The sequence below is a fragment of the Staurois parvus genome, unplaced genomic scaffold (genome assembly GCF_062004578.1).
Source record: "Staurois parvus isolate SC_StPar_1 unplaced genomic scaffold, SC_StPar_1.0 ptg001316l, whole genome shotgun sequence".
NCBI lineage: Eukaryota > Metazoa > Chordata > Amphibia > Anura > Ranidae > Staurois > Staurois parvus.
The window spans coordinates 1,137,158-1,161,636 of record NW_028319112.1 but is presented as its reverse complement, the minus strand read 5'-3'; the positions used below and the strand labels follow the sequence as shown (position 1 = coordinate 1,161,636).

The following is a 24,479-nucleotide window of genomic DNA, read 5'->3' as shown; positions in this document are numbered from 1 at the left end:
TGAAGCTTCCCTGTACCTGCAGAAGCAAAACAGCCCCAAAGCATGATTGACCCTCCACCATGCTTCACAGTAGGCAAGGTGTTCTTTTCATCATAGGCCTTGTTCTTCCTCCTCCAAACATAGCGTTGATCCATGGGCCCAAACAGTTCTAATTTTGTTTCATCAGTCCACAGAACACTATCCCACAACTTTTGTGGTTTGTCCACATGGCTTTTGGCATACTGCAGTCGACTCTTCTTATTCTTTGGAGACAGCAAGGGGGTACGCCTGGGAGTTCTGGCACGGAGGCCTTCATTACGCAGTGTGCGTCTTATTGTCTGGGCTGAAACTTCTGTACCCACATCTGACAAATCTTTTCTCAGTTCCTCAGCAGTCACACGGGGACTTCTCTCCACTCTACGCTTCAGGTAGCGCACAGCAGTCGAAGTCAGCATCTTCTTTCTGCCACGACCAGGTAGCGTTTCAACAGTGCCCTTTGCCTTGAATTTGCGAATGATGCTTCCTAAGGTGTCTCTTGGTATGTTTAACATCTTTGCAATCTTCTTATAGCCATTGCCCTTCCTGTGAAGAGAAATCACCTCTTCTCTTGTCTTCCTGGACCATTCTCTTGCCTTCACCATGTTTGTAACCACACCAGTAAATGTCTAGAAGGAGCTGAGTATCACAGTCATTTTAAAGCTGCCTAATTGGTGCTTATTATGCTTGATTGCTGCTCGGTGACATCCACAGGTGTTTTCAATACCTGATGGAAAGCACCTGTATGAACCTCTGTTCTTCAGAGTGGTAGTCTTTAAGGGGTTGAATAATTGTGGCAATGAAGAAACCACATAAGAACCATTTACTACTGTATTACATAAACAATTGATGTCATTTTAGTTGCATTTGGGTAGTTACAACGTCCTTGTAGGATTTGATTCTGAATACAATTCCAAATGTACACTATAGTCCCTAAACCCCTTTACAGCATTGGGGGTTGAATAATTTTGGCCACAACTGTATATATATATATATATATATATATATATATATATATATATATATATACATATATATATATATATATATACATATATATATATATATATATATATATATATATACACATGATTTGCATTTACGGGTAGGGGGCACGCTCTGCCCTACCCGCACCGCCATTGGCAGTTATGGATGTCAATCACCGGGTCCCGGATGGAGATTCTCTGCTGGCACCCGGCCATCGCCAAGTAACACTGACAGGGTCTCTCTCCTGCCAACAAGAACATGCTGCTGAGTATCAGCAGAGAAATACACAGCAGCATGTTTCCCAAGTAAAACACACAGCACATGCTGTACAGCACAGCACACAGTTAACCCTTTGATCAGCCTAGATGTTAACCCCTTCCTGCCCAGTGTCATTAGTACAGTGTCAGTGTTATTATTATTATACAGGATTTATATAGCGCCAACAATATAAAGTTCAGCGCTTTACAATATAAAGGGAGACCATACAGCAACAATACAGTTCAATACAAGAGGGATTGGAGGGCCCTGCTCCTTAGAGCTTACAATCTAGGAGGGAGGGGTTAGTGGTACAAAAGGTAATAACTGTGGGGGATGGACTGGTAGGAAGAGTAGAAGATTCCATTATTAGCTGAGGGCAGGATAGGCTTCCCTGAAGAGATCGCCTAAAAATGAGCAGGGTAGGTGATAGTCTGATAAATTGGGTTACAGAGTTCCAGAGGATGGGGGAAGCTCTGGAGAAGTCCTGGAGACGAGCATGGGAGGAGACAAGGAAGCTAGAGAGCAGGAGGTCTTGTGAGGAGCAGAGAGTACGGTTTGGGTGATATTTGGAGACAAGATTGTCGATGTAATTTGTGGCAGAGTTATAAATGGCTTTATATGTTATTGTTTTGAATTTTATCCGTTGGGCAATGGGAAGCCAGTGGAGGGATTGGCAGAGAGGGGTGGCAGACACAGAACGGTTAGTAAGGTGGAAGAGTCTGGCAGCAGCATTCATGATAAACTGAAGAGGGGATAGCCTGCAATGAGGTAGGCCAATGAGGAGGGAGTTACAATAGTCAAGGCGAGATATAACAAGGGAGTGAATAAGTTGCTTAGTGGTTTCCGAGGTTAGGAACGGGCGTATCTTGGAGATGTTATGGAGTTGAAGTCTACAAGATTTGGACAGTGATTGGATTTGGGGCTGAAAGGACAGATGGGAGTCTAGGATTACACCTAGTACCCTGGCATGAGGGGAGGAACTGATGGTTATGTTATTGATCTTGATGTAGAAGTCAGGGGAGGGGGCACGGGCTGGGTGGAGTACCAAGAGCTCAGTTTTGGAAAGATTGAGTTTGAGGAAGTGGAGTGACATCCATGCCGATATGTCACTTAGTAGGTTAGTAATGCGAGAGGAGACTGAAGGTGTGAGGTGAGGGGTAGAGAGATAGATTTGTGTGTCATCAGCATAGAGATGGTACTTAGTTTATCAAGTGACCAAGGGAGGAGGAGTAGATGGAGAAGAGAAGGGGCCCAAGGATGGAACCTTGAGGGACCCCTACAGAAAGAGGGAGTGAAGAGGAGGAGCCAGAGTTATAAGTAACGCTGAAGGAGCGCTGCGATAGTTAGGAGGAGAACCATGAGAGAGCAGAGTCTCGGAGGCAAAGTGTTTCTTTTTTTTTTTTTAGCACTGATCACTGTATTAGTGTCATTGGGATGTCAGAGGCAGTTAGTCAGTTCCCACTCAGTGTCAAAATGCCCTCTGCAGTCTCGTTATAAGTCGCTGATTGCCTCCATTACTATTATAAAAAAATAAGATTCCAGTATATATACCGCCATTTGTAGATGCTAACTTTCACGCAAACCAATTAATTTACATGTATTAGGTTTTTTTTTTAGCAAAGCCATGTAGCAGAATACATTTTGGTCTAAATTTATGACATTTGATTTTTAAATTTTTTTTTTACTGGGTATGTTTTATAGCAAAAAGTCAAACATATTGTTGTTTTGTTTTTTTTTCCAAAATTGTCAGTCTTTTTTTTGTTTATAGTGCAAAAAATAAAAAATGCAGAGGTGATCAAATACCACTGAAAGCAAGCTCTATTTGCGGAAAAAAGGACATAAATTTCATTTTTGTACAGCATTGCATGACTGCACAATTGTCAGTTAAAATAACGCAGCGTCGTATCGCAAAAAAATGGCCTGGTCATGAAGGGGGGGGTAAATCCCCTGGAGGGCAAGTGGTTAAAAAAAGACCAGGAAGAATAAAATGGTGGGTGCTGCAATTTTTTTTTTGTCAACCGATATTTGCGCAGCATTTTTTCAAGCGCAGTAATTTTGGAAAAAATACATTTTAATGAATTTTAGGGAACACAGAATATGTTACGCTGAATAAATAGATATCAAACATGTCTCTTTTTAAAATTGCACACGCCCATGGAACAGTGACAAACTATGGTACTTAAAAATCTTCATAGTTGACATTTTAAAAGCCTCTACAGGTTAACAGTTTAGAGTTACACAGGAGGTCTAGCCTAGAATTATTGCTCTAGCTCTGACGTTCGCGGTGATACCTCACATGTCTGGTGCGATTGCCATTTACATATGCGTGCGGGACCGACGTGCCCATTTGTTTTTGTGCATAAGCATGAGGGGGTTGGGAGCGGTTAAATTTTATTTTTTTAGATTATTTTATTATTTCTTATATTTAAATTTATTTTTTACGCTGTCCCTTTTAATTTTTATTTTTATTTTAACTTTATTGCTATCACAAGAGATGAACATCCCTTGTGATATCATGAGCTGTGCACAGGTCCTGTGTATGGAAAGATCTGAGGTCTCTGACCCCATAGCTCTCCTTTCTCCTCCAAAGCATCTGATCAAGCTGCAATTCTAAACAACAAACTGAAACTGGAAGTGAATAAATAAATTGCTTCTGGTTTCTGACATCACATAGCTGGGAGAAACATAATTTCCTCTGTGTCCAGGGAAGCTGATGCCGTCAGTTGGGTCCCTACTGGGCTCCCTGATAGGATGGGAGAACCCAGTAAAGGCAGTGGCGGCACCTGTAAAAGTGATCCAGTGGTTGTAAAGCCGCTTGGATCACTTTTATGTAAAACAGCATTACCAGCTCTGAAAAACAGTACCGGGATCATGGTTGTAGCCTCAAACATGATCCCTGTATAAGTAGCTAAACACATACATCGGTATTGAGGTCGTTTAAAGGGAGGCATACATGGAAGAGTGTAGTCTTTTTTAAATAGTTTTTATTTAGTTTTTTCAAAGCAGGGCATAAACTACAGGTTTGCCCATGAAGAGGCTAAAAAATGTTCACAGACTATCAAACATACTATGTTGCTGAACAGAACAAGAACAGTGTAAAATGCAATCAGGTGAGCGGGAAGGCCAGTTCCAGTACCCCGCTATATAGGTCAACAGATTCCCTAAAGGCTGGGTTCCCAGGCATGGTTGCAACCAGAAAGGGTGTAAGAGAAGGCAAAAGCAAGGAAGGAGAAAAACAAGAAAAAGAGGTGAGAGAAGGGAATCTTTAGGGAATCTGTGGAGAGGAACATGGGAATACCATGGACTGAAGACAGTCTTAGGCATCTATTATAAACAACCAAAACTGGCCAGGGACAAAGGAAAGAAATACTCAATCTCAGATTTTTAGGATGTTGGAGTGGGAGTCCTTTACAATGCTAGATATTGGTTTGTTAATCATTAATGCAGTCATATGATCTTTCACTGCTTGAAAGGGAATAGTTGGTTTCTCCAGGCCTGAGCAATGGTCTGCTTGGCTGACAAATAATAGATATGTGGCCGACTTCTGTTGATAGGTGAAAAGACCCAGATAGGGCAATGCAATAAGGCTAGCTTTGGCTTTCTTGCAAATCATCAAATTTAATTAAATACGCAACAGGCTGAAGACTCTGGACCAGAAACAGCTCTAGACATGACCACCAAATGTGTAGGACATCCCCACGTTGGCCACAATTTCTGAAGCATCTATTGCTACATCTGGTATTCTTTTCTGCAAGGGATCTGTATAGGAAGTGTGGAAAGTAGTAGAGGGCCTTGGGCATTTTAATCCCATTGATGTGACCTATCCATGAAAGGTGAGGGTATTGCCATGACTGCATGAAGGAGGTCAGTGAGTGCAGCAGGGGATAATAGTTAGCAGCAAATAAAGATGGATAAGTTGGAGTTCTCTTAATTCCTAAATAACCAATAGAACAAGTCGCCCATCGGTAGGGAAAGTGCATTTGCAGTTGTGAGACCAGATTGGGCAAAAGGGTGATGTTTAGTGCTGTGGTTTTGGATGGATTAAGTCCTGAAATGTCTGGGAATTCTTGCAAAGTGCTCTGCAGATTAGGGAGTATGTTGAGAGGATTAGTCAAGACTAAAAGAGCATTGTCTACAAAGAGGTTCACCTTGTAATTGGGAAGAGTTTAGTTTAATATGAATAATCATATGTGTGTGTGTAAATGTTTGAAAGAAACACCTTGTTACTGTTTATAATTAATAATTGTATATGTACATTGGGGCAGCCATAATTACATATGCAACCTCTGCTTCCTGTGCCTTGTTCTTCCTGATATTTCATTTTAAAGGCAAATTTGTATTTATTATTTTTACACAAAACAAAGCATGAGAAATAAAACTAATATGTACAAGTGAACAGAAAAACATCACAGGTGTGGCTATGATCCATGTGGATGGATGAAAATGATGCTATACAACAGCAAGAGGGAAGGATCAATATCCCATATTACTGAGATATAACAAAACATAGTAGTTTCAGGGGAGCATCCCTGGGTGAGATGTATGGAACAGAATGAGAGAACTCCGTATAACCAAGAGTGTAAACCCAAACTGAGAAAAAGAAGGGAAAAAAAAAAGAGAGAATAAAGAAGCCAGTGGTAAGGATAGTGAAGGAGGAGAAGAGAGGGGGTTGGGAGATGGAAATGGAAAGAAGCAGAATCAATGATATTTCATTTTAAGTCTGGTGGGGTATGTGTAAAAAAAGAAAAAAAAAACAGACACTCAGTGTTCCTTGTGTTGTATAATCTTTGCCTAGGCTTCAGTTCACATGCAAGAAAGAGTTACTTGTATATGTCATCTGTATAGCAGAGGAGCTAATGCGTTAAGGATTTTCATTAGAACCACCAGCATTGATGAATTATTCATATTTTAATTACTCATACAGCATAACAAACATACTTCCCGTGAGCACTGCCTGCTTTTAGTGGTAATTTATTCATTCTTCATCTAGGTTCTGGCAACTTTTCAATAATGTCAGTAAACCTTACATGTGTCTGAGTAATGGAAAACATCTGTGTGAATTGTGATAAAACAAGCTGTTTCCATAACACTAGACAACAGATTAAATTACAGAATGAGGCTGGACATGAATAAAGCTCAGGCGGCCAGGAACAGATCTGCGTTTCACTTTTACATACATAAAATAGTCTTCACTTTACTTCTTGTTTGTAATGTATTAAGGCTCATTCAGTAAAAGCAGCACACAGAGCAGCGCAGGGACCCTTTAAAACCAATCAGAAATCTACTCTTAACTGATGTAACTAGAATAAACTGAAGTCTGATTGGTGGCTATGGTTTACTGCTTTTGGCAGATTCTTATATAATGGGCCCATTAAATGAGTAAAATCACAAAGCTTCTTTTGAGATTTATGAAAGAATACGCTCAAATGTTAAAGTGACACTAAAGTCTCCTTTCGTTAAATAAAAAAGATGCTATACTTACCTGCTCTGTGCAGCAGTATTGTACAGAAAGGTCACTTACCTCCCGCTGCTGGCAATTCCATGCTTTTTGTTCCTCCCTTCTGTAGCAAGCCAGGTGCAAGAAGGCAACCGTGTGTGCATGTTCCAGAGCCAGGCTGTATGTTTCTGTAGAATCACACAGCACTGGTAAGCCCTACCCTCGCTCCCTCCTCACATGGTTTGATTGACAGTAGGAATCTATGGCTCCGCTGCCGTCAGTTTCTCCTGTGACAGCAGGAAGTGAGGAAGTGGTGCTAGAGCCAGAGACAGCACTGGAGAGGTGATATAGAGCCAGGTAAGTGTTTAGTAACGGGGGTAGGACAGGTAGTGGGATATGCAGTGCAGAGAATGTATTAAGTTAAAAAAAATTCAGACTTTAGAACCACTTTAACTTAAGGTGATTCTAAATAATTTTTTTTTAGTAATAACAAATGTCATACTTACCTGCTCTGTGCAATGGATATGCACAGAGCAGCCCCGATCCTCCTTTTCTGAAGTCCCCGCCAGCACTCCTGGCTCCTCCCACAAGTGAGTGGCCCCATAACAAGTCACTTGCTATGGGGGCATGCGTGCGCTGTGCGTGTCCATTGATACACATAGTGCGGCTCGCTCCCGCCCCCCTGTTCTCTTCTCACAGGATTTGCTTGAGAGCAGCAGGAGCCAGTGGGTGCCAATCATAATGTGTAGTACCGCAACGCATCACACATAGAGATGTACATTGACATATGTAATGTGTGTTCGCCGCAGTGCATAGGTATTAGTCCTCACGCACACTGGACATTTTTACAGCGGCTGTTTTTGGCTTTTGGCGGTTTTTCTACAGCCAGTAAACTCCACAGCATGTTATCCTATGTGTCCATACACACATAGACTGTAATCAACGTTTTTTGGCTGGAAAAAAAACTCAGGACTAGTGGGTATGTTAGCTGTAAAAATGCTCTAACGCTGAAAATGTGGTAAATCACAGCAAACCAGCGTCTTTGGACTTTGACTAAAAAAAATTTTTTTTTGCAAAAAAAAAAAAAAACCTAAAGACCGCGGCAAAACGCTGATAAACTCACGTTTTTTTACATGACTTTACATAGCTAACATTACCAGCGTTATTGAAAGGCCTAGTGTGCATGGAGACTTATTGGACAAAAAAATAAGCCCTTCTGTAGCTGCAGCTACTCTGGAGTAATTCACCCTCAAGCTTGGCAGCTGAAACCTCTCTGTCAGTATTATCCTTTTCTCTGCAGCTCAGCTACTTTCTTAGCAGTGGATTGGCTATCTGCCAGGCTTCTAACCTCTAATGTAAACACAGAACAGGAACACAGGAAGAAGGGGGGAGAGAAGAATGCTGAAATCCAACTCAACAGATTTCACTACTTCTATTATAAACCTTGAGATTTCACAAACCAAATGTACATTTAGAAAATGATATGAAAGATATGTTGAAGTGGTGTTAAACCCTAAAGCAAATATTTATTATATTGTAGTTTACCAATTCTTAGATGTGATGGCTGCATTCAATTTCTTTTTCAGATGTAATTTCTTCTATTTTCACCTAGTGATCCTGCCATAAGTCTGTTGTTTTTCAACAGACCAAGCTGTTCTGCAGATATAGTTACAAGGTTGAGACAAACCATTTACCATTGTCAGGGGTGTTTATAATGACTAGCTTTTATTTATTCATGTAAAACCTTTAGACCAAAACCTGTTGCTGTAACTGCTTATAAAGTGTGAGTTGGAGTTTGGCTTCCATTTGTTAGTGTATCCAAATCTGCTAGTCCATCTAACACTCCCTTCCCCCCAGACTGACAATACTGCTGTCCAAAGGTGTCTCTGTTGCGCCTTCATCCAGAGCAGGGGCAAAGGGGAGGTGTGTTACTGGCCAGTTCACCTGGTCAAAAACAGAGGGGGAAAAAATCTAAAAAAGAAAACTAATGCAGCCACCACATCTGACTGGTAAGCTGCACTACTGTTATATTACATTTTGGGTTTAAGGCCTCTTGCACACTGTACTGATGTATGAGCATCAGGCATTCCTGGCAGGAAAAAAAACACACAAGAATGTATTTGAGAGTATGCACACACAATCGTGGCATTTGCACATATTCATGCGTATCTGCGAGTATACATGCAAAAGTACTGCCCGGCAACTCAGATTTCAGTTTTTTTTTTTTTTTGTACTGATCAATACACAGCGCTTGTTTATGCTCCTGTGTGTACTGGCACATTGAAAACAATGGGCTACATTTTAGATCAGTAAAAAAATGCTGCATGCCTGAAAACGGGCTCTTGTTGAAAAGGCCTAATACCACTTTAACTTTCTCACAAACTGGTAGTTGACTATTTGAAAATCTTTATTTCCCTGCCCTCCGTCTTCAGTCTCTCGACTGATCAGTGAGACCACCCATCACTTTAAGGACCAATAGTGATCTCTCAAGAGTCAGGGCCAGCCTGGGCCAACGTTGGCTTGTATGAGAAGTTTAGGTATGCAGCCTATACTTTTCGATCCCCTGATTATTTTCACATGCTGTTTTCATTGTCGGTAACTTATGCATTGTTTAACAATATAGTAATCTTAATTACCCTCATTTGTGATTGGTTTACTGTACTTCTGTTTTCCTTTGTCTAAGCTACCTGTAAATGTGGAAACTGAAGAGGAAATCCTTGCCCTGCCTGGCACCTCTTATGAAGCACCAGACTTCCCAGAGGTAATACATAACTACTGATACGAGAGCATATCAAAACCATATCCTTGTTTGGCAAAAATAATTCATGCACGTTCATTACTTAAAGTGGAACTCCACTGCATCCGAGCACCACAAACCAAAAATGCTATTTTATTCATTTTTAACCAGTTTCACCTGTATACTGGATTGTCAAAAATAACTATTGTTTGTACTATTACAATAGTGATGCTACAAAGTGTATGATGTGACCATAGATTGCCTTTTAACTGGCTTGGGTTTGCCTTTACTTAACAACTTCCAGTCCGGACACTTTTACCCCCTTCCAGTCCAGGCCAATTTTCAGCTTTCAGCGCTATCACACTTTGAATGACAATTGCGTGGTCATGCAACATTGTACCCATATGAATTTTTTTGAGACTGATGAAACTTTATTTTGGTGGTATTTATTCACCACTGGGATTTTTTTTTTTTTTGCTATATAAATTAAAAAGTCCAAAAATGTTTTTAAAAACTGTTTTTTCTTATAACATTTTGCAAATAAATAATCTTTCTTCATAAATCTTGGCCAAAATTTGTTCAGTTATCATATTTGTAAAAAAAAAAATACATACTGTCACCCTAGCAGTACAGTGTCACCATAATGACACTATACTACATGTGGGGGGGGGGGGGGGTGATGAATTTTTTTTTTTTTTTTTACACCCATACAGGCTGTAAAAGCAATCATTTTTCCTTCTCTCTGCATTCTTGCAGCTATTGAGAAATACTGTGTGAATGGTGATTGGTCACAGCTTGTCACATGGTACAAGGCTGTTGTGAATAGCCTTGTACCATGTGATCTCTGTGATCATTCACATATTTCACATGTAGTAAGCAATGATGTCATAAGGTCTCGTATAACGATTGTTGTTCAGCTGTGTCTGGAGGACACAGCGGGCAACAGATCGCGGTGCTGCGTACTCCCAAGGAGCGCGCACAAGCAGGGAGTGGGGAGGACGTTTATAAACGGCCACCCACCCCCGGCACTGCTCCCGTCCGGCTGTTTATATACATGGGCCGGATGGGAAGTAGTTAATATTCAATGGAAACTCACCCATCCATCCATGTCTCCATGCTTTATTTTGCTGAGAAATCTTTTTGAAAAACACCCCCTGGCATTTCTGGCAGTGGCCATCTTGAGTAAGGGTAGATGATTCATGTAGCATTTACTTCCTGGAATCCTTCTGCCCTTAGCTCAGACGTTGGCTGAGCGGAGAACCCTCCCTCCCCTCCTGAAGACTCCTTGGATGTATGACATCGTTTGCATGGAAACCAGGAGGTAACTAAAGAAATGTAAAAACAATTTGAAAAAAGTAAATATAATATATTTTACTATCCATTTACTAATGCTAGCAGCATATGGATTAAAAATAGTCCATGTTGATTGAGAGAGTGAAGTTCTGTTTTAATAGCCATGTAATCTATTTTTCATGAAATTGTTTCTTACCGTGTATTTTTTTTCTGCCTCTTTGTAACGTCTCCCAGGAGCACCTGAACCACTCCTTTTGCCCCCTCACTTCCATTTGTTTGGAATGAGCAGTGCACATTTGTTGTGGTCATATGTACTGTGCACGCTACAGATTCCATAGTCCATAGCCCCTAGTCCATCTCAGGAGCGAGCAAGTAGCTACATTTCTACATACAGTGAGACCATGGAGATGGAACATAGCCATCCTCTAACATGAAGTTGGAATACAGAAGCAAAATATACAGTGCATCCAGAAAGTATTCACAGCGCTTAACTTTTGCCACATTTTGTTATGTTACAGCCTTATTCCTAAATGGATTAAATTCATTTTTTTCCTCAACATTCTACAAACAATACCCCATAATGACAATGTGATAGAAGTTTGTTTTGAAATCTTTGCACTTTATTAAAAATAAAAAACGAAACAAAAACACATCTGCATAAGTATTCACAGCCTTTGCTCAATACTTTGTTGAAGCCCCTTTAGCACCAATTACAGCCTCAAGTCGTTTTGAGTATGATGCTACAAGCTTGGCACACATATCTTTGGGCAATTTCTCCCATTTTTCTTTGCAGTACCTCAAGCTCCATCAGGTTGGATGGGGAGCGTCGGTGCACAGCCATTTCCAGATGTCTCCAGAGATGTTCAATCTGGTTCAAGTCTGGGTTCTGGCTGGGCCACTCCAAGATATTCACAGGGTTGGTCCGTAGCCACTCCTTTGTTATGTGGGCTGTGTGCTTAGGGTTGTTGTCCTCTTGAAAGATGAACCGTCGCTCCAGTCTAAGATCCAGAGCGCTCTAGAACAGGTTTTCATCAAGGATGTCTCTGTACATTGCTGCATTCATCTTTCCTTCTATCCTGACTAGTCTCCCAGTTCCTGCCGCTGAAAAACATCCCCAGAGCATGATGCTGCCACCACCATGCTTCAGTGTAGGGATGGTATTGGCCAGGTGGTGAGCGGTGCCTTGTTTCTTCCAGACATGACGCTTGGCATTCAGGCCAAAGAGCTCAATCTTTGTTTCACCAGACCAGATCTAGGAAGATTCCTGGTGGTTCCAAACTTCCATTTATGGATGATGGAGGCCATTGTTCTCATTGGAACCTTCAATGCTGCAGAAAGTTTTCTGTACCCTTCCCCAGATCTGTGCCTTGATACAATCCTGTCTCAGATGTCTACGGACAATTCCTTGGACTACATGGCTTGGTTTGTGCTCTGACACGCACTGTTCACTGTGGGTCCTTATATAGACAGGTTTATGCCTTTCCTAATCATGTCCAATCAACTGAATTTCCCACAGATGGACTCCAATCAAGTTGTGGAAACATCTCAAGGATGATCAGTGGGAACAGGATACACCAGAGCTCAATTTTGAGTGTCATGACAAAGGCTGTGAATACTTACGTACATGTGGCTTTTTTTGTGTTTTATTTTTAATAAATTGCAAAGATTTCAAAACGAACTTCTTTGATGTTGTCATTATGGGGTATTGTTTGTAGAATGTTGAGGAAAAAAATGAATTTAATCCATTTTGGAATAAGGCTGTAACATAACAAAATGTGGCAAAAGTTAAGTGCTGTGAATACTTTCTGGATGCACTGTAATTAAATAAAGATTTTTGTGAAGTTCAGCTTTAAGAAAATCCTGTGGGATCCCTGTATGAGGGCACTTCCAGTCTCAAAATGAGACATGGCATCTTACTGTCCTACAGACTGGACAATTCATGAGTGATCTTCACCAAAATCAGAGGGTCCCACACAACCCCTTGGTATAGCCAGAACAGAGTGCTCACCTTTATCCTGAAAATGCTTCTTTTTACTTTACCTTTTTGTTTTACTTTGAAACTTTACTAAATGTAAAGTAAAGACACACATGCTGTTATGAAATGTTGTTACTAATTCTGTTTGGAAAGATTATTTTTTTGTATTTGATGTTACCCCCACTGAGGTGTGTTCAGCCCTCATTTCCCTTTGATAGAGTTTAACTTGGGTTTTACTTTTCTTTTTTGTTTTCCTTTTTTTAGGACGATGAAGAAGATGAAGCACCCTTACCAATGTTGGAACTAAGTGGCAGGGGGGAGACAAATGTACCCCAATATGGTGGGATTCCCTTCCCTCCGCCTGTACCCCCTTTGCAAACCATAACTGATATTCTGGATGGGAATGAAGCCTTGGTAAACAAGGTCATCAGCTGGTGAGTCATTCTGCCTTTTTTCTATTATCATGTATTTGTCCACAAAAAAAAAAATACATTTACTATTTATTAGATGCACTCATTTACTTGTCCTTTTTCAGGTACACTACCAGTGAGATCTCTGCATGTTGGTCCCCAGCTTCCCATGTGATTATGAATTTCACTGTATTTAGGAAGGTTGCACCTATTGTGTTAGAGGCCTTCATGTATTTTTTCTCTGCATAAAGAGATTTCCAATGATTCAAGCTGTTAACAAGGGTCATCAGATGTCTTCTCATGCATAAGAGCAGTATAGCGGGAACCTCAGTTAACTTCTGCAGGTACAGGGGTTTCCACATGCTGGGCCACATCCAGTCTCATGGACACAGGGAAGCTGGATCTACTATAGTTTCAGTATCTTCTGCTATCCTATGTGCAACATATACCAGGTCTGGAAGAATATATGAGACCAACCTGTACTGTCATGGACCATACTCAGTTTAAGTGGAAGTTGTTAATGTCAGACTTCGTTTAAAATGGCCATACATGAAGATGGTGGGGCGATTTCATCAAAACTGGAGCAGACAAAATCTAAAGCAGGGTACCCTATCAGCTTCTCTCTTCAGCTTTTTTAGATAAGCTTTGAAATGAAAGATAGAAGCTGATTCACTGCCATGCACAGCTGCTGCAGTTTTGATCATTTTCCCTCTGTTTTTCATAATACATGCAATAATCAATTTGAACCAATTATTGTAATAGTCAATAATGATCATACTACGGAACAATCATGTAGAAAGATATCAGAGTTTGTCCAATGTTGTATTCCTCTTTTTTTTAGTCGCAAAACTATAAAACAATCTATCAATATTTTACAAGAAAAAGAGGTGCATGTGTGAGAGCCCTGACCACCAGAAAGGGGCTTAATTAGTGACTTCTTATAACTTTACAATGACATTGTAAGGTTGTATAATCACCTGCAAAAGTACCAACCTTGTGTAGCAATTATTAGAGAATATTATATCTTCCTAAAGTAACAACATAATGCAGAAATTAATATACAATGTAGATAAACCAGAAGAGTATTGTAATGTCCTTTAGGGAGATTAAAGTCACATTATGCCAGACAGGATATTCTGCTTGGGACAGTCACTCACTTTTGAGCAATAAGATCCTTGTTGGTATATCCAGCATAAGATCCACTGGTTGGAGCACCTATACAGTTACTAACTCTGTTTTTTGTGTTAGGGTGGAGCAAGAAGTAATAGCTCGTGTCATCGATGAAAGGCATGCAGTGACTGACCAGTCTAAAGGAGCCTCAGATGCTGGTATGTATATTTTTGTTCTATGTATACAAATACATCTAATACCATGTGGTCAAATATTTAATGACATCAGAACATAACACCTACTATAAGGCCAAAAGTATATGGACATCCCTCCAAATTATAAAGTGGTTGCAAAGAGATTTTGTTTTGTTTTTTGTTTTTTTTCCACCTTAACCTCCCTGGTGGTATTCCCGAGTGTAGCTCGGGGTAAAGTTTCAGTACCACAAGCGGTAACCCCGAGCTACACTCGGGCTTACCATGCGGCGCTGCTCCAGGATCTGTTCTTCTCTTACCTTGTCCTGCGCTCCCACAATGTCCCTCCTGCAGTGTCCCCTGTAATGTCTTCCGGCGGATGTCGGCATCTGTCTTCTGGGTTCCGTTCCCTGCGACGACGGAACGGTGGGAAATTTGAAAATGACAAAAAGTGACATTCACTAAATTCACTAAAATCACATAGTAAAACATTACTGTATCAAACCATTTCGCATACATTTTGTCCCGAGTGCTTTGTCCTGTGCCCTGCATGCATTTTTACTGTTCTTTCTGCCTGGAAACTGAGAAATGTTCATGGCATCCAAAAAGCGTCCCTTTTAGGTCAAAAGCAGTTTTAGACCAGCTAGAGAACAGCGATAGTAAATCAGAACCACTTGCAGAATTGAGTGATAATGATTCGTGGGGGAAATTCGTCATCAGACACTGAAAACAATTTTGCGACTTTGCTCAGTGATGTGCGAACTTGGCACTATATTTCAAATTTCAATGTTTTTGGTTTGATTATATTATTGAATTAAATGTATTATTATTATATTATCATTTTTTATGATTATTTATTAAATTATAGTTTATGATTTCGTGTTTCAAATTTTAACATACCCCGGATGTTTACTAGACTCTTGTTCAGACAGATTTCAGTGAGTTATTCCTAAAAATTACAGGCCTACAATAAAAAAACTACATATTTCCATGCAAAAAAATGTACCACTTTGAGCACAGAAACATGGACATAATCAGACCGCTAGGGAGGTTAATCATTCTGTGCAATAAGGTAGAAAACATACCATTGTGAGCTCCCCCAAATACTTGCTTGAGTCCTATCTCAACCCTGCGCTGTGCCCAAGAGCAGTAGTGCTGTTCTTTCCTCTCAGGACTCAGAGACAGTTGTGGGAGCCACTGGCTCCTTTTGCTGTCAATCAAATCCCGTGAGGAGGGATTGGGGCCAAGCAGTGCTGTGTGTCTGTGGACGCGCACAGTCTGGCTCTGGATCAAGCCTGTACAAGTGCCCCATAGCAAGCTGCTTGGAAGGGAGGCTTAGCCAAGAGCACTGGCAGGGGACCCCAGAAGAGGAGGTTTGGGGCCGCTCTGTGCAATGATAGGTATAGCATGTTTATTATTTTTGAAAATAAATGTATGCCGTTACAGCCACTTTAGGTTCAGCTGTTTCGAGTTAGGGACACCGTTCATGCTACTTCATACAAGACACTTTACACAATTGTACACTTCCATGGGAACATAGAAAAGTGACGAAAGAAAAAAGTTATGTATGATTTTTTTTTTTTTGTTAATTATAGAGTATAGGTCTATGTTTGTCCCATGCCTGTTTGAATTGACTTACTATTGACTGACACACTACCTCTGCTGGAAGTCTATTCCAAATATCAACTACTCTTTCGGTACTAATACTTTCTAAGATTAGTTTTGACCTTTCCTCCTGCTAGTTTGAGGTCACATCTATGTTTTCTTAATCTTGGCTTCATATGGAAAATACTTCCCTCCTGAACCTTATTCCACCCTTGATTTATTTAAAGGTTTTTATCTTGTCTTCCCTTTCCCTTCTTTCCTCCAAATATGTACTCCCAAATCTTTTTTCTGTAGTGCCTGCCAACCCTGTACCACCCCAATATTGTACTCTCTCAAGGAATGCTTTTTCCCTAGGAAAAGAATCTTCTAGCAATGTCAAATCATGTTCCATGTTGCAGACACCTCCAGTGATGTCAACCTTATTACAAACCTATGTGTCATCAGCAAAAAGACAATACCTTTCCCACCAATCCTTTAGTTATATAATTTACTAATAGAACAGAACCTAGTACAGAGCCTTGTGATACACCACTAGGGAATTTTCTCTGTTCCAGATGAATCCCATTTACAACCGTATCTGGTATCTATTCTTTAGCCAACTGCATATCCACTGAACCACCCAAGGGTTAAGTCCTAGCTTGTAAAGATTTTTTTTATTAGATCATTATATGGAACTGTGTCAAATGCTTTGCTGAAATCAGAAAAGGTCCACAGCACCACCCTGGTCCAAAACATTAGTGATATGGTCTAAAAATGTAATCAGATCTTCCAACCGTACCACAGCAGTTTAGTGAGGGCCCTTATCTTTTCCATGATTCTGACCCTGTGCACACGGCTTGCCTCATAAAGACATGGTTGGATAAGTGTGTGGAGGAACTTTAGTGGCCTGCACAAACATATTGACTAGTCTTACAGAACACCTTAGGGATGTAAGCCAGGTAATCTTTTCTAACATCAGTACCTTACCTAACAAATGCTCTTTTGGCTGAATGGGCACAAATTCAAAGTCTTATAGAAAGCCTTGCCAGAAGAGTGGAGGCTGTTCTAGACACAAATGAAAGGGGCACCTCTCTATAAATACCCACGGCTTTGGAATGGGATGTCCAGCAAGCTCATATAGTTGTAATGCTCAGGCGACCTCAGTCGTTTGGCCAAATAATGTATAGCATATGACTGCTTACACACTTATAATGTACAAACAGCTCCTAGCTTCTTAAAGCTAAAAATCTTGTTGGTCTGTATGTTTCTATTGCTTTCCTGTTGACTGAGTTTTTATGATAAAGTATCTTTTATGTATCTGATTCACTACAGTTTTTTCAGCGCTCATTTTCTTTTTTGTAGTTGTAGCTGCTGGAGGTAAAGTCTTGCCGTTGTTTTTTTATGCAGGCATTCCTGTGGATTCCAGTTTGATTCGCAACTATGTCGAGGAAGCTCTGGCAGAGATTATAGCCACCATGCTGAGAGAGAGAGAAACTCAAGCTGTGCCAACTCACAGTCTAGAACAACCTGATGTGCAGGTAGATAAGTATTTTATTCTGACATTTTATAATATCATTTTGCTGTACTTTTTTATATAACAGTAAGGGTCTAAAACATTATACAAACTATAATTGCCAGGTTCAAATACTGTCCTATGAGTAAGCACAGTGACGTCATCCACCCAGTAAGTTCTGACACTGGAGCTTACCCATGGTGGAAACCGGAAGTGAGGACTCTGGGCAGTTGTACTTTGCTGGTGATGTAAGCAATCGGCAGACATCGTCACCTTGCTCTGAATGGACAAAGTGACAGTGTTTCCAACAATAATACATCTTTACTTGAAATCTACCCCAATTTGGTCATTTTATTTAGAGTTAAATAGGTAAGCTGTGGCTAAATCTTTAAAGATCTCAAAATGCAGAACTCCACGCAGATATTAAAGATACAAATTAAAGTAGCTCTGTAATCATATTACATCATTAATAGTCATTAGTACTCAGTCATTAGTCATCATAAGTATTTTCTTTTGTATGGAAAGAGTGTAAGTTCTCGAATCTGACCTGGTATTAGCCTCTTACAGTCTACTGTATAGCAAGAAGCATGCTGAAAGTAGGAGAGAGCAGAGACACAAGGAAATAAGTTAATTTAATTAAAGTTGGTGGTGAAGGGGATGCTTCTAAGTGAAAGTGAAACTGCAGCAGAGAATGACCAGGTCCCATCCCTGTTAGGCAAGACTATTGCTGTGTGAAAGGGCTGTGTATATATCTCAGGACTAGATGAATGGAATTAAAAATCCATTGGCAGAGCCACAATTCTAGACAAGATTCCTAAATTCTTGCGCATATGGAGCCCATGGGTAGAGCGCTTCCTCCCACCTAACTATGATGAATCACTCCTCCTCCCTTGATTTGTATACTGTGCGCCAAGGATACTGTCAATAGCCCTTTGCAGGCAACACGTGGGGTCTGCTGTAAATTTGATGAATGCTCATGGAGTCGTAGTTGTTGTTCCTCTTCCCCTTCCCTCCCTTCCACCCCCGTCTGACCCCCATCCAAACTTCCCCTTATTTCTTTAATGCACTTGGGAGACATTACTCTGATTGGCTGGGACAATAATGTCATCTGTTGTCAACTCTTATTTACCTGTTTCCGCTAGAAAAGTATAGACATTTGTAATGTGATCATCATCCATTTTTTTCTATGTCCTACTGCCACTTCAATGTCCAATGTACATTACCGAATTCTCCTAGTTTGTGTTATTATGGTTTTTTGTTAATAAAAATGTTTGAACAAGAAAAATCCATTGGCATGTAGACAGGCCCTTTATTACCTATTTCTTGTGTGTGCTTTTCTGTTTTCCTGAAGTTTGGCTTTAAAGATAAAAGCTATGTTTGTACCTAAGCTGACCACGTTACACAGCCCCAATGTTATTGTAGGTAACCAAAAAACCCCTTTATTAAAGGGTTAGTTCATTTACCAAACAACTGCCTATGCAGGCAAGGGATGTCTGTAGATGAAAACAAACTGTGCAGCTTTGACTAGAGTTGAATAATGCCCTTGCTATAGGTGTAAGAGGTTTATGTATCTCCTGAAGCCTGACTGGAATAGTTGAAGAATGTTGCTAGGGTGTATCTAAGTGAGGCCTAGTTGTTACTGCTCGCCTCCATCACAGGAGTGAGCTCTCAAACACTGAGCTCAGAGCTACTGCATTATGGGAGAGAAATAGCATGTAAGGGGGTTTAAATCGGAGAAAAAGCTCACTCCTGTGATGGTGGAGGTGAGCACTAATGACTAGGCCTCAATTAGCAATGTCCTAGCAACCTCCTGGGAGTAGTTCAGGCTTTGGGAGGTATGTAAATGGCCTACACCTATAGCTAGGGCATTATTCAGCTTTAGTCAGAGCTGCACATTTTGTCTACAGACATGCCTTATTTAAATAGGCAGGTGAACTAACCCTTTAAATTAAATATACAAATTATTTGTTGGGTTCACATCCTTCTAACAGTCAGGTCTCCATGAAGGAATATGAAAAAAAAAAAGAGAAATTCTGTTTTAAGTCAGTATGTTATATTTGGGCAGGTTGATCTGGGACAAAAATTATGTTTAGCTTTCTCTTTTTACAGCTTGACCCTGATGAGATTGCTGCAGTTCCCACTCCCAAAAGCACACCTCCTGCTTCTCCCCTGCCTTTGCCAAAGGAAATATCCATCGTGGAAACACCTGAACCTGTTCCCACCCCTCAAAGCACACCTCCTGCTTCTCCCCTGCCTCCTGCAAATGAGCCATCCATCCTGAAAACTCCTGCACTGTCTCCACAAACATCAGTAGAAGAACCAGATGTTCATCATGAAGAGCTTAATGACCATGGTTAGCAAAAGATGGTCAGATTTGGCCACGTTTTTACCTGGATCAGCTGATAGTCCATAAATTATGCCTTTTGGTACTGGCAGATAGTTGCAGGCATTTTGGCCAATTGTTCATATAAGAAATAATAATTTGCTGAATGAGGGTACCCATAGAATTTCTTCCCTGTGCTTCTTTGGCTTGATTGGGCGACAAAATCTTGTCTATGAGGTACCGTAGACTTTGCTTTTCCCCTGTAGAGTGGTTATAGTCAGATTAGATATAATTACATTGCCTGATCCTTATGGTTTCCCCTTAATAGGCTGCCCCTGAGAGGTGTCCCCCACTCCTCTGCATTGGTTAAACACATATGGGTAGCCAAGCCCATATTTCATGTTAATAATACTTGAGAGGCTTGGAGGAGTTTGGATACTCTTCTTCAATAGGCATGTACATATGCACACACAAAATTATGCAAAAAGATATTATCAGATCTCTGAAACATGATTATTATATATCTAATATGTATGTTTGCTTTAACAAAAAAAAAAAACTCTGTTCATTTTCTTTATCCTTCCTTTGTAGCAGAAAATAGTCTTCCGGTGCATGTGGATACACCCACGATAACTCCAGTACCTTCACCCCCCAAAGTTGCCACTCCCACACCTGTCCTATCAGAAAAGAATGAAGAGCCACCTGTCGTTCAGGGTCCTCCTCCCAATCCTTGGGGTGAAACAGAGCTTCCATTGGAGGAGGAGAACCCACACTCTGTCATGGAAGCTGTTGAGTTTAAAGATGCAGCGTAAGTATAAACTTCACTGGCATTAAAGGATAAGTTCACCTTTCTAAAAAAACAATAAATGCACAGTTATTTATTTATTTTAGGAGCCTGTAAAGCATTGCTCCCGCAATCAGCAGATCATGGGTGCAATGCAGGGCTCCTGCAGATTGTCAGTGTATCTATCTGCTTGTACCTCCTATGGGCAGCCAGTTAAACAATGACAGGAATGAATTACCTAGAGTGCTCACTAGTGCCCTGGTAGTTCATTGAGAACTACAAGCCGTCAGCCGCAAAGGCTGTCGGTACTTGTAGTTCCTTCATTCTCAGAACTCTGTGAATGAATGATGCAACTGTGTGGGTGGAGCCCTGGGAGACTGCGTTTTTTTTCTTCAAATTGTGACAGCAGGTGCAGGAGGAAGATCCACAGTCTGCTTTCACAATTAGCAAGGGATTGAGGGGAGGCTATAATCCAAAAATTTGATCTGCACAACCAACGTAGCTCTAAAATCTTGTCTTTATTCAGAAAACCACAGCATAAAAGTTAAAATAGTCAGTTATTGGGGGGGAAGCTGCAGAAGCGGGTACATGTAACATGTTTCCAAAGGTGAACTTATCCATGTCCAGTTAATTGCTGGACATTACCTTATCAGGCTCTAGGTCTAAATTTCTTCTAAAATCTACACTCACAGCTACGTTTAAAATTTATGTTATTATTATCCAGCGGTGTAACCTGTTATTTTGTTTTGGTGTGCAGAAATATTTCACAAAATACCTAGATCATTACATTGCTTTCTACGCCTGAAGGAGCTGTCTATTGTCATTACTGCAGCTATGGACAAACAGCTGTGATGCATCTTTATAGTGGAAAGAAAGTGTAATGCAGGCCATGGATGGGTCGAAAATTGGCCGATTTTTCGGCCGAAAATAAAATCGGCCGATTTTTGGATCGTTAGTGGGCTAATTATCTGGCGTTTTTCGGTATTTTGGCAGATTTTTTTTATCGGTAAAGTTGGGGAAAAAATCGGCCGATTTTGCTGGCAATGATGGGCAAATTTTACCGATAAAAAAATCTGCGCATGAGCAGTAACCTGCAAGAGGAAGACAAAAAGAAGAAGAAAAAGAACAGGATGAAGAAGAAGAGGAAGAAGAAGAGGATGAAGAGGAAGAGGAAGAAGAAAAGGATGAAGAAGAAAAGGATGAAGAAGAAAAGGATGAAGAAGAAGAAGAGGATGAAGAAGAGGATGAAGAAGAGGATGAAGAAGAGGATGAAGAAGAAGAAGAGGATGAAGAAGATGAAGAAGAGGAAGAAGAGGAAGAAGAAAAGGATGAAGAAGATGAAGAAGAGGAAGAAGAAAAGGATGAAGAAGAAGAAGAGGATGAAGAAGAGGATGAAGAAGAAGAGGATGAAGAAGATGAAGAAGAGGAAGAAGAAAAGGATGAAGAAGAAGAAAAGGATGAAGAGGATGAAGAGGATGAAGAAGAAGAGGATGAAGAAGAAGAAGAGGATGAAGAAGAGGAGGATGAAGAGGATGAAGAAGAAGAAGAGGATGAAGAAGAGGAGGAGGAAGAAGATGAAGAAGAGGATGAAGAAGATGAAGAAGAGGATGAAGAAGAAGAAGAATTCCAGCCCGGCAAAAAGTGTCCCTGCAGAGAGCTCCGCTATTTCTTTGACAGTTCTTTGACATTTATAGTGGTTGCAACAATGTATCTATTTGTTTTCAAATAAAAACATCTGTATCCAAAATGGATACAAATAGATACATTGTTGCAACCGCTATAAATGTCAAGGAACTGTCAAAGAAATAGCGGAGCTCTCTGCAGGGACACTTTTTGCCGGCTGTAGATGGGATAAAAATCGGCCGATTTTTTTTTTTTTTTTTTTTTTTTTTTTTTTTTTTTTTTTTTACCATTTCTGGTAACGTCGGCTGCTTGAACGACCGATTTTTCATTTTTTTAAAAGAAAAATCGGCCGATTTTCGACCCATCTATGGCCTGCATAACTGTACCTTTTATTGCAGTTACAATATATTGCAGTTCTTTCTGCCATCATCCCTCTGCCAGCATTATACTCATCTGTCTCCAATTCAGTGAGATATGTCAGATGAGGCTACACACCAGAGATGGGGTGTTACTCCGGTGTATGAGCTTGTACTCCAGAAATGTCTATAGAAATAAACAGGAGTGCCGAGTGCATGCACAGACCTGGCTTGGAAGATTTTGACAAGCAGCTGTGCAGTCTAGTCAGCAATATCTCACTGAATCAGGGATAGGTGAGTATAAACCTAGCAGGGGATCTAGGGGCAGCCAGGACTACAGTTTAGATGTAACTCCACCATAGGAGGTAACACCTGTAGGCCAAGGGAGAACATAAAGGTACCATGGAGTTAGCGTGATTGCACAGTTGTTTTGAATTCATGAATGTTGGTACCAAATATTTCTGCAACCAGATAATATTTGCAACAACAACTTTAAATGTTCTTGTTATTTCAATACACTCTTGTATGAGAGTCATTTATTTATTTACTTGAATTACTTGAAAAACCGATTTTGATAATGACTCCTAATCTCCAAACTTGTGTTGCACCTATAGCCCCTACCATTAATTCTAAACACCAGGCATAATCTGTATTATTACATTAAAAGAAAAGCATGGACTTTTTTCCCCCTATTTATACTTATCTAGGAGGATGCAACATCGGTTCCCCGCTGGCTCTAAGGGTGAGAACTGAGTGATCACATGACAGCTGATTGCTGAGTTCTCACAGCCACTCTGAGCAGAGAGCTGTGCTCTGCCCTTCCCTCCCCCCAGTGCTCACTGGAACACTGGGCTGTGATGGAGGTGTGAGCGGCTGTCTCAAGCTCTCAGCGGCTCGCTGAGAGGCTGAGCCAAGTGCCGCTCCAGACAATGGGGTGGATCTGGACTTTGAAGTTGGGATCTTTCCCTAGCCTGGACTGGCTTAGTGACGTCAGCTGTCTCCTTTAATCCATATTTTTATGGCTATAGCATATATGAAAATAAGGCCAGCTCTCATACAATACCATACCGCACCCTCTGCATCCACTTGAACGGCACAATTCACTTGCTTCTTAAAGTGAACCTGTGCTTTACCCATACAGGGCAAAGCCCCAGGTTTCTATTAACTTCTCCCTTCCCCAGCAGCACATGCTTCCCTTTCAGTTTGTTAGACCACTGAAGTGAAGAGAAATGCCTGGTATGTGAAGGTGGGTATAGAAGGTAGCTCTAAAATTCAGGCAAATTTTGATCTGTGTGTGGTCCTCCTAACAGACGTCTAACTGTAGATTGACTTTTATTGAACAGCCACACCGGAAAACTTACATCGATCAGCGGCTGTCACTGCTGGGAAGTGTATTTAAACAGCGGACAGTCGCTGCTGTCAGAATACAGTGTTGCAGCAGGGAGGATTCCTTTATCCACCTCACTTGTGTGCATGGGGGAATCCATTGTTGTTGTTTTTTTTTTTTCTCTTTCAGCCAACCACCTGAACGAAAAAAACTAACATTGTACATCCAGCTTTACTCCCTCCCCTTCCTCCACTGTGATAATGCTGCTGGTTGACCCTACACTTTGACATGACTCCATAGCTGTACAAGACACACAGCCTTTCCAGTCTTCACAGTACAGAAGACTCAAGTAAATGTTTTGGTGCCTATATTGAGAGCGCCAAAATACTGTGGATGACAAAAAAAAAAAAATACGGTTTAGAAATGTAATTTCATACCAAATGATCCATTCCCAGATAAAAAGTCCGCACAGTTCTAATTTCTGGGCATTATTATTATTACGTCTGAAAAAAGCATGTCTCCCGCTGCCTCTTATTGTGGAATGTTTTCTTGTTAA

At 40.7% G+C, this 24,479-nt stretch overlaps 1 protein-coding gene across 4 annotated transcripts in view; it reads left to right on the top strand.

Annotated features, from left to right (window-relative positions):
- The window catches only part of KIAA0586 (KIAA0586 ortholog), a 253,660-nt gene that overhangs the window by 108,085 nt on the left and 121,096 nt on the right, over positions 1-24,479 (top strand). For 3 of the 4 annotated variants that reach the window (XM_089661118.1, XM_089661120.1, XM_089661121.1), the window contains exons 19-24: positions 9,381-9,458; positions 12,967-13,136; positions 14,361-14,440; positions 17,405-17,535; positions 19,620-19,863; positions 20,425-20,641. In XM_089661118.1, the coding sequence (XP_089517244.1) occupies positions 9,381-9,458; positions 12,967-13,136; positions 14,361-14,440; positions 17,405-17,535; positions 19,620-19,863; positions 20,425-20,641 (920 nt within the window). The remainder of the gene's footprint in view (positions 1-9,380; positions 9,459-12,966; positions 13,137-14,360; positions 14,441-17,404; positions 17,536-19,619; positions 19,864-20,424; positions 20,642-24,479) is intronic. The other variant, XM_089661119.1, reaches the window with a different exon arrangement.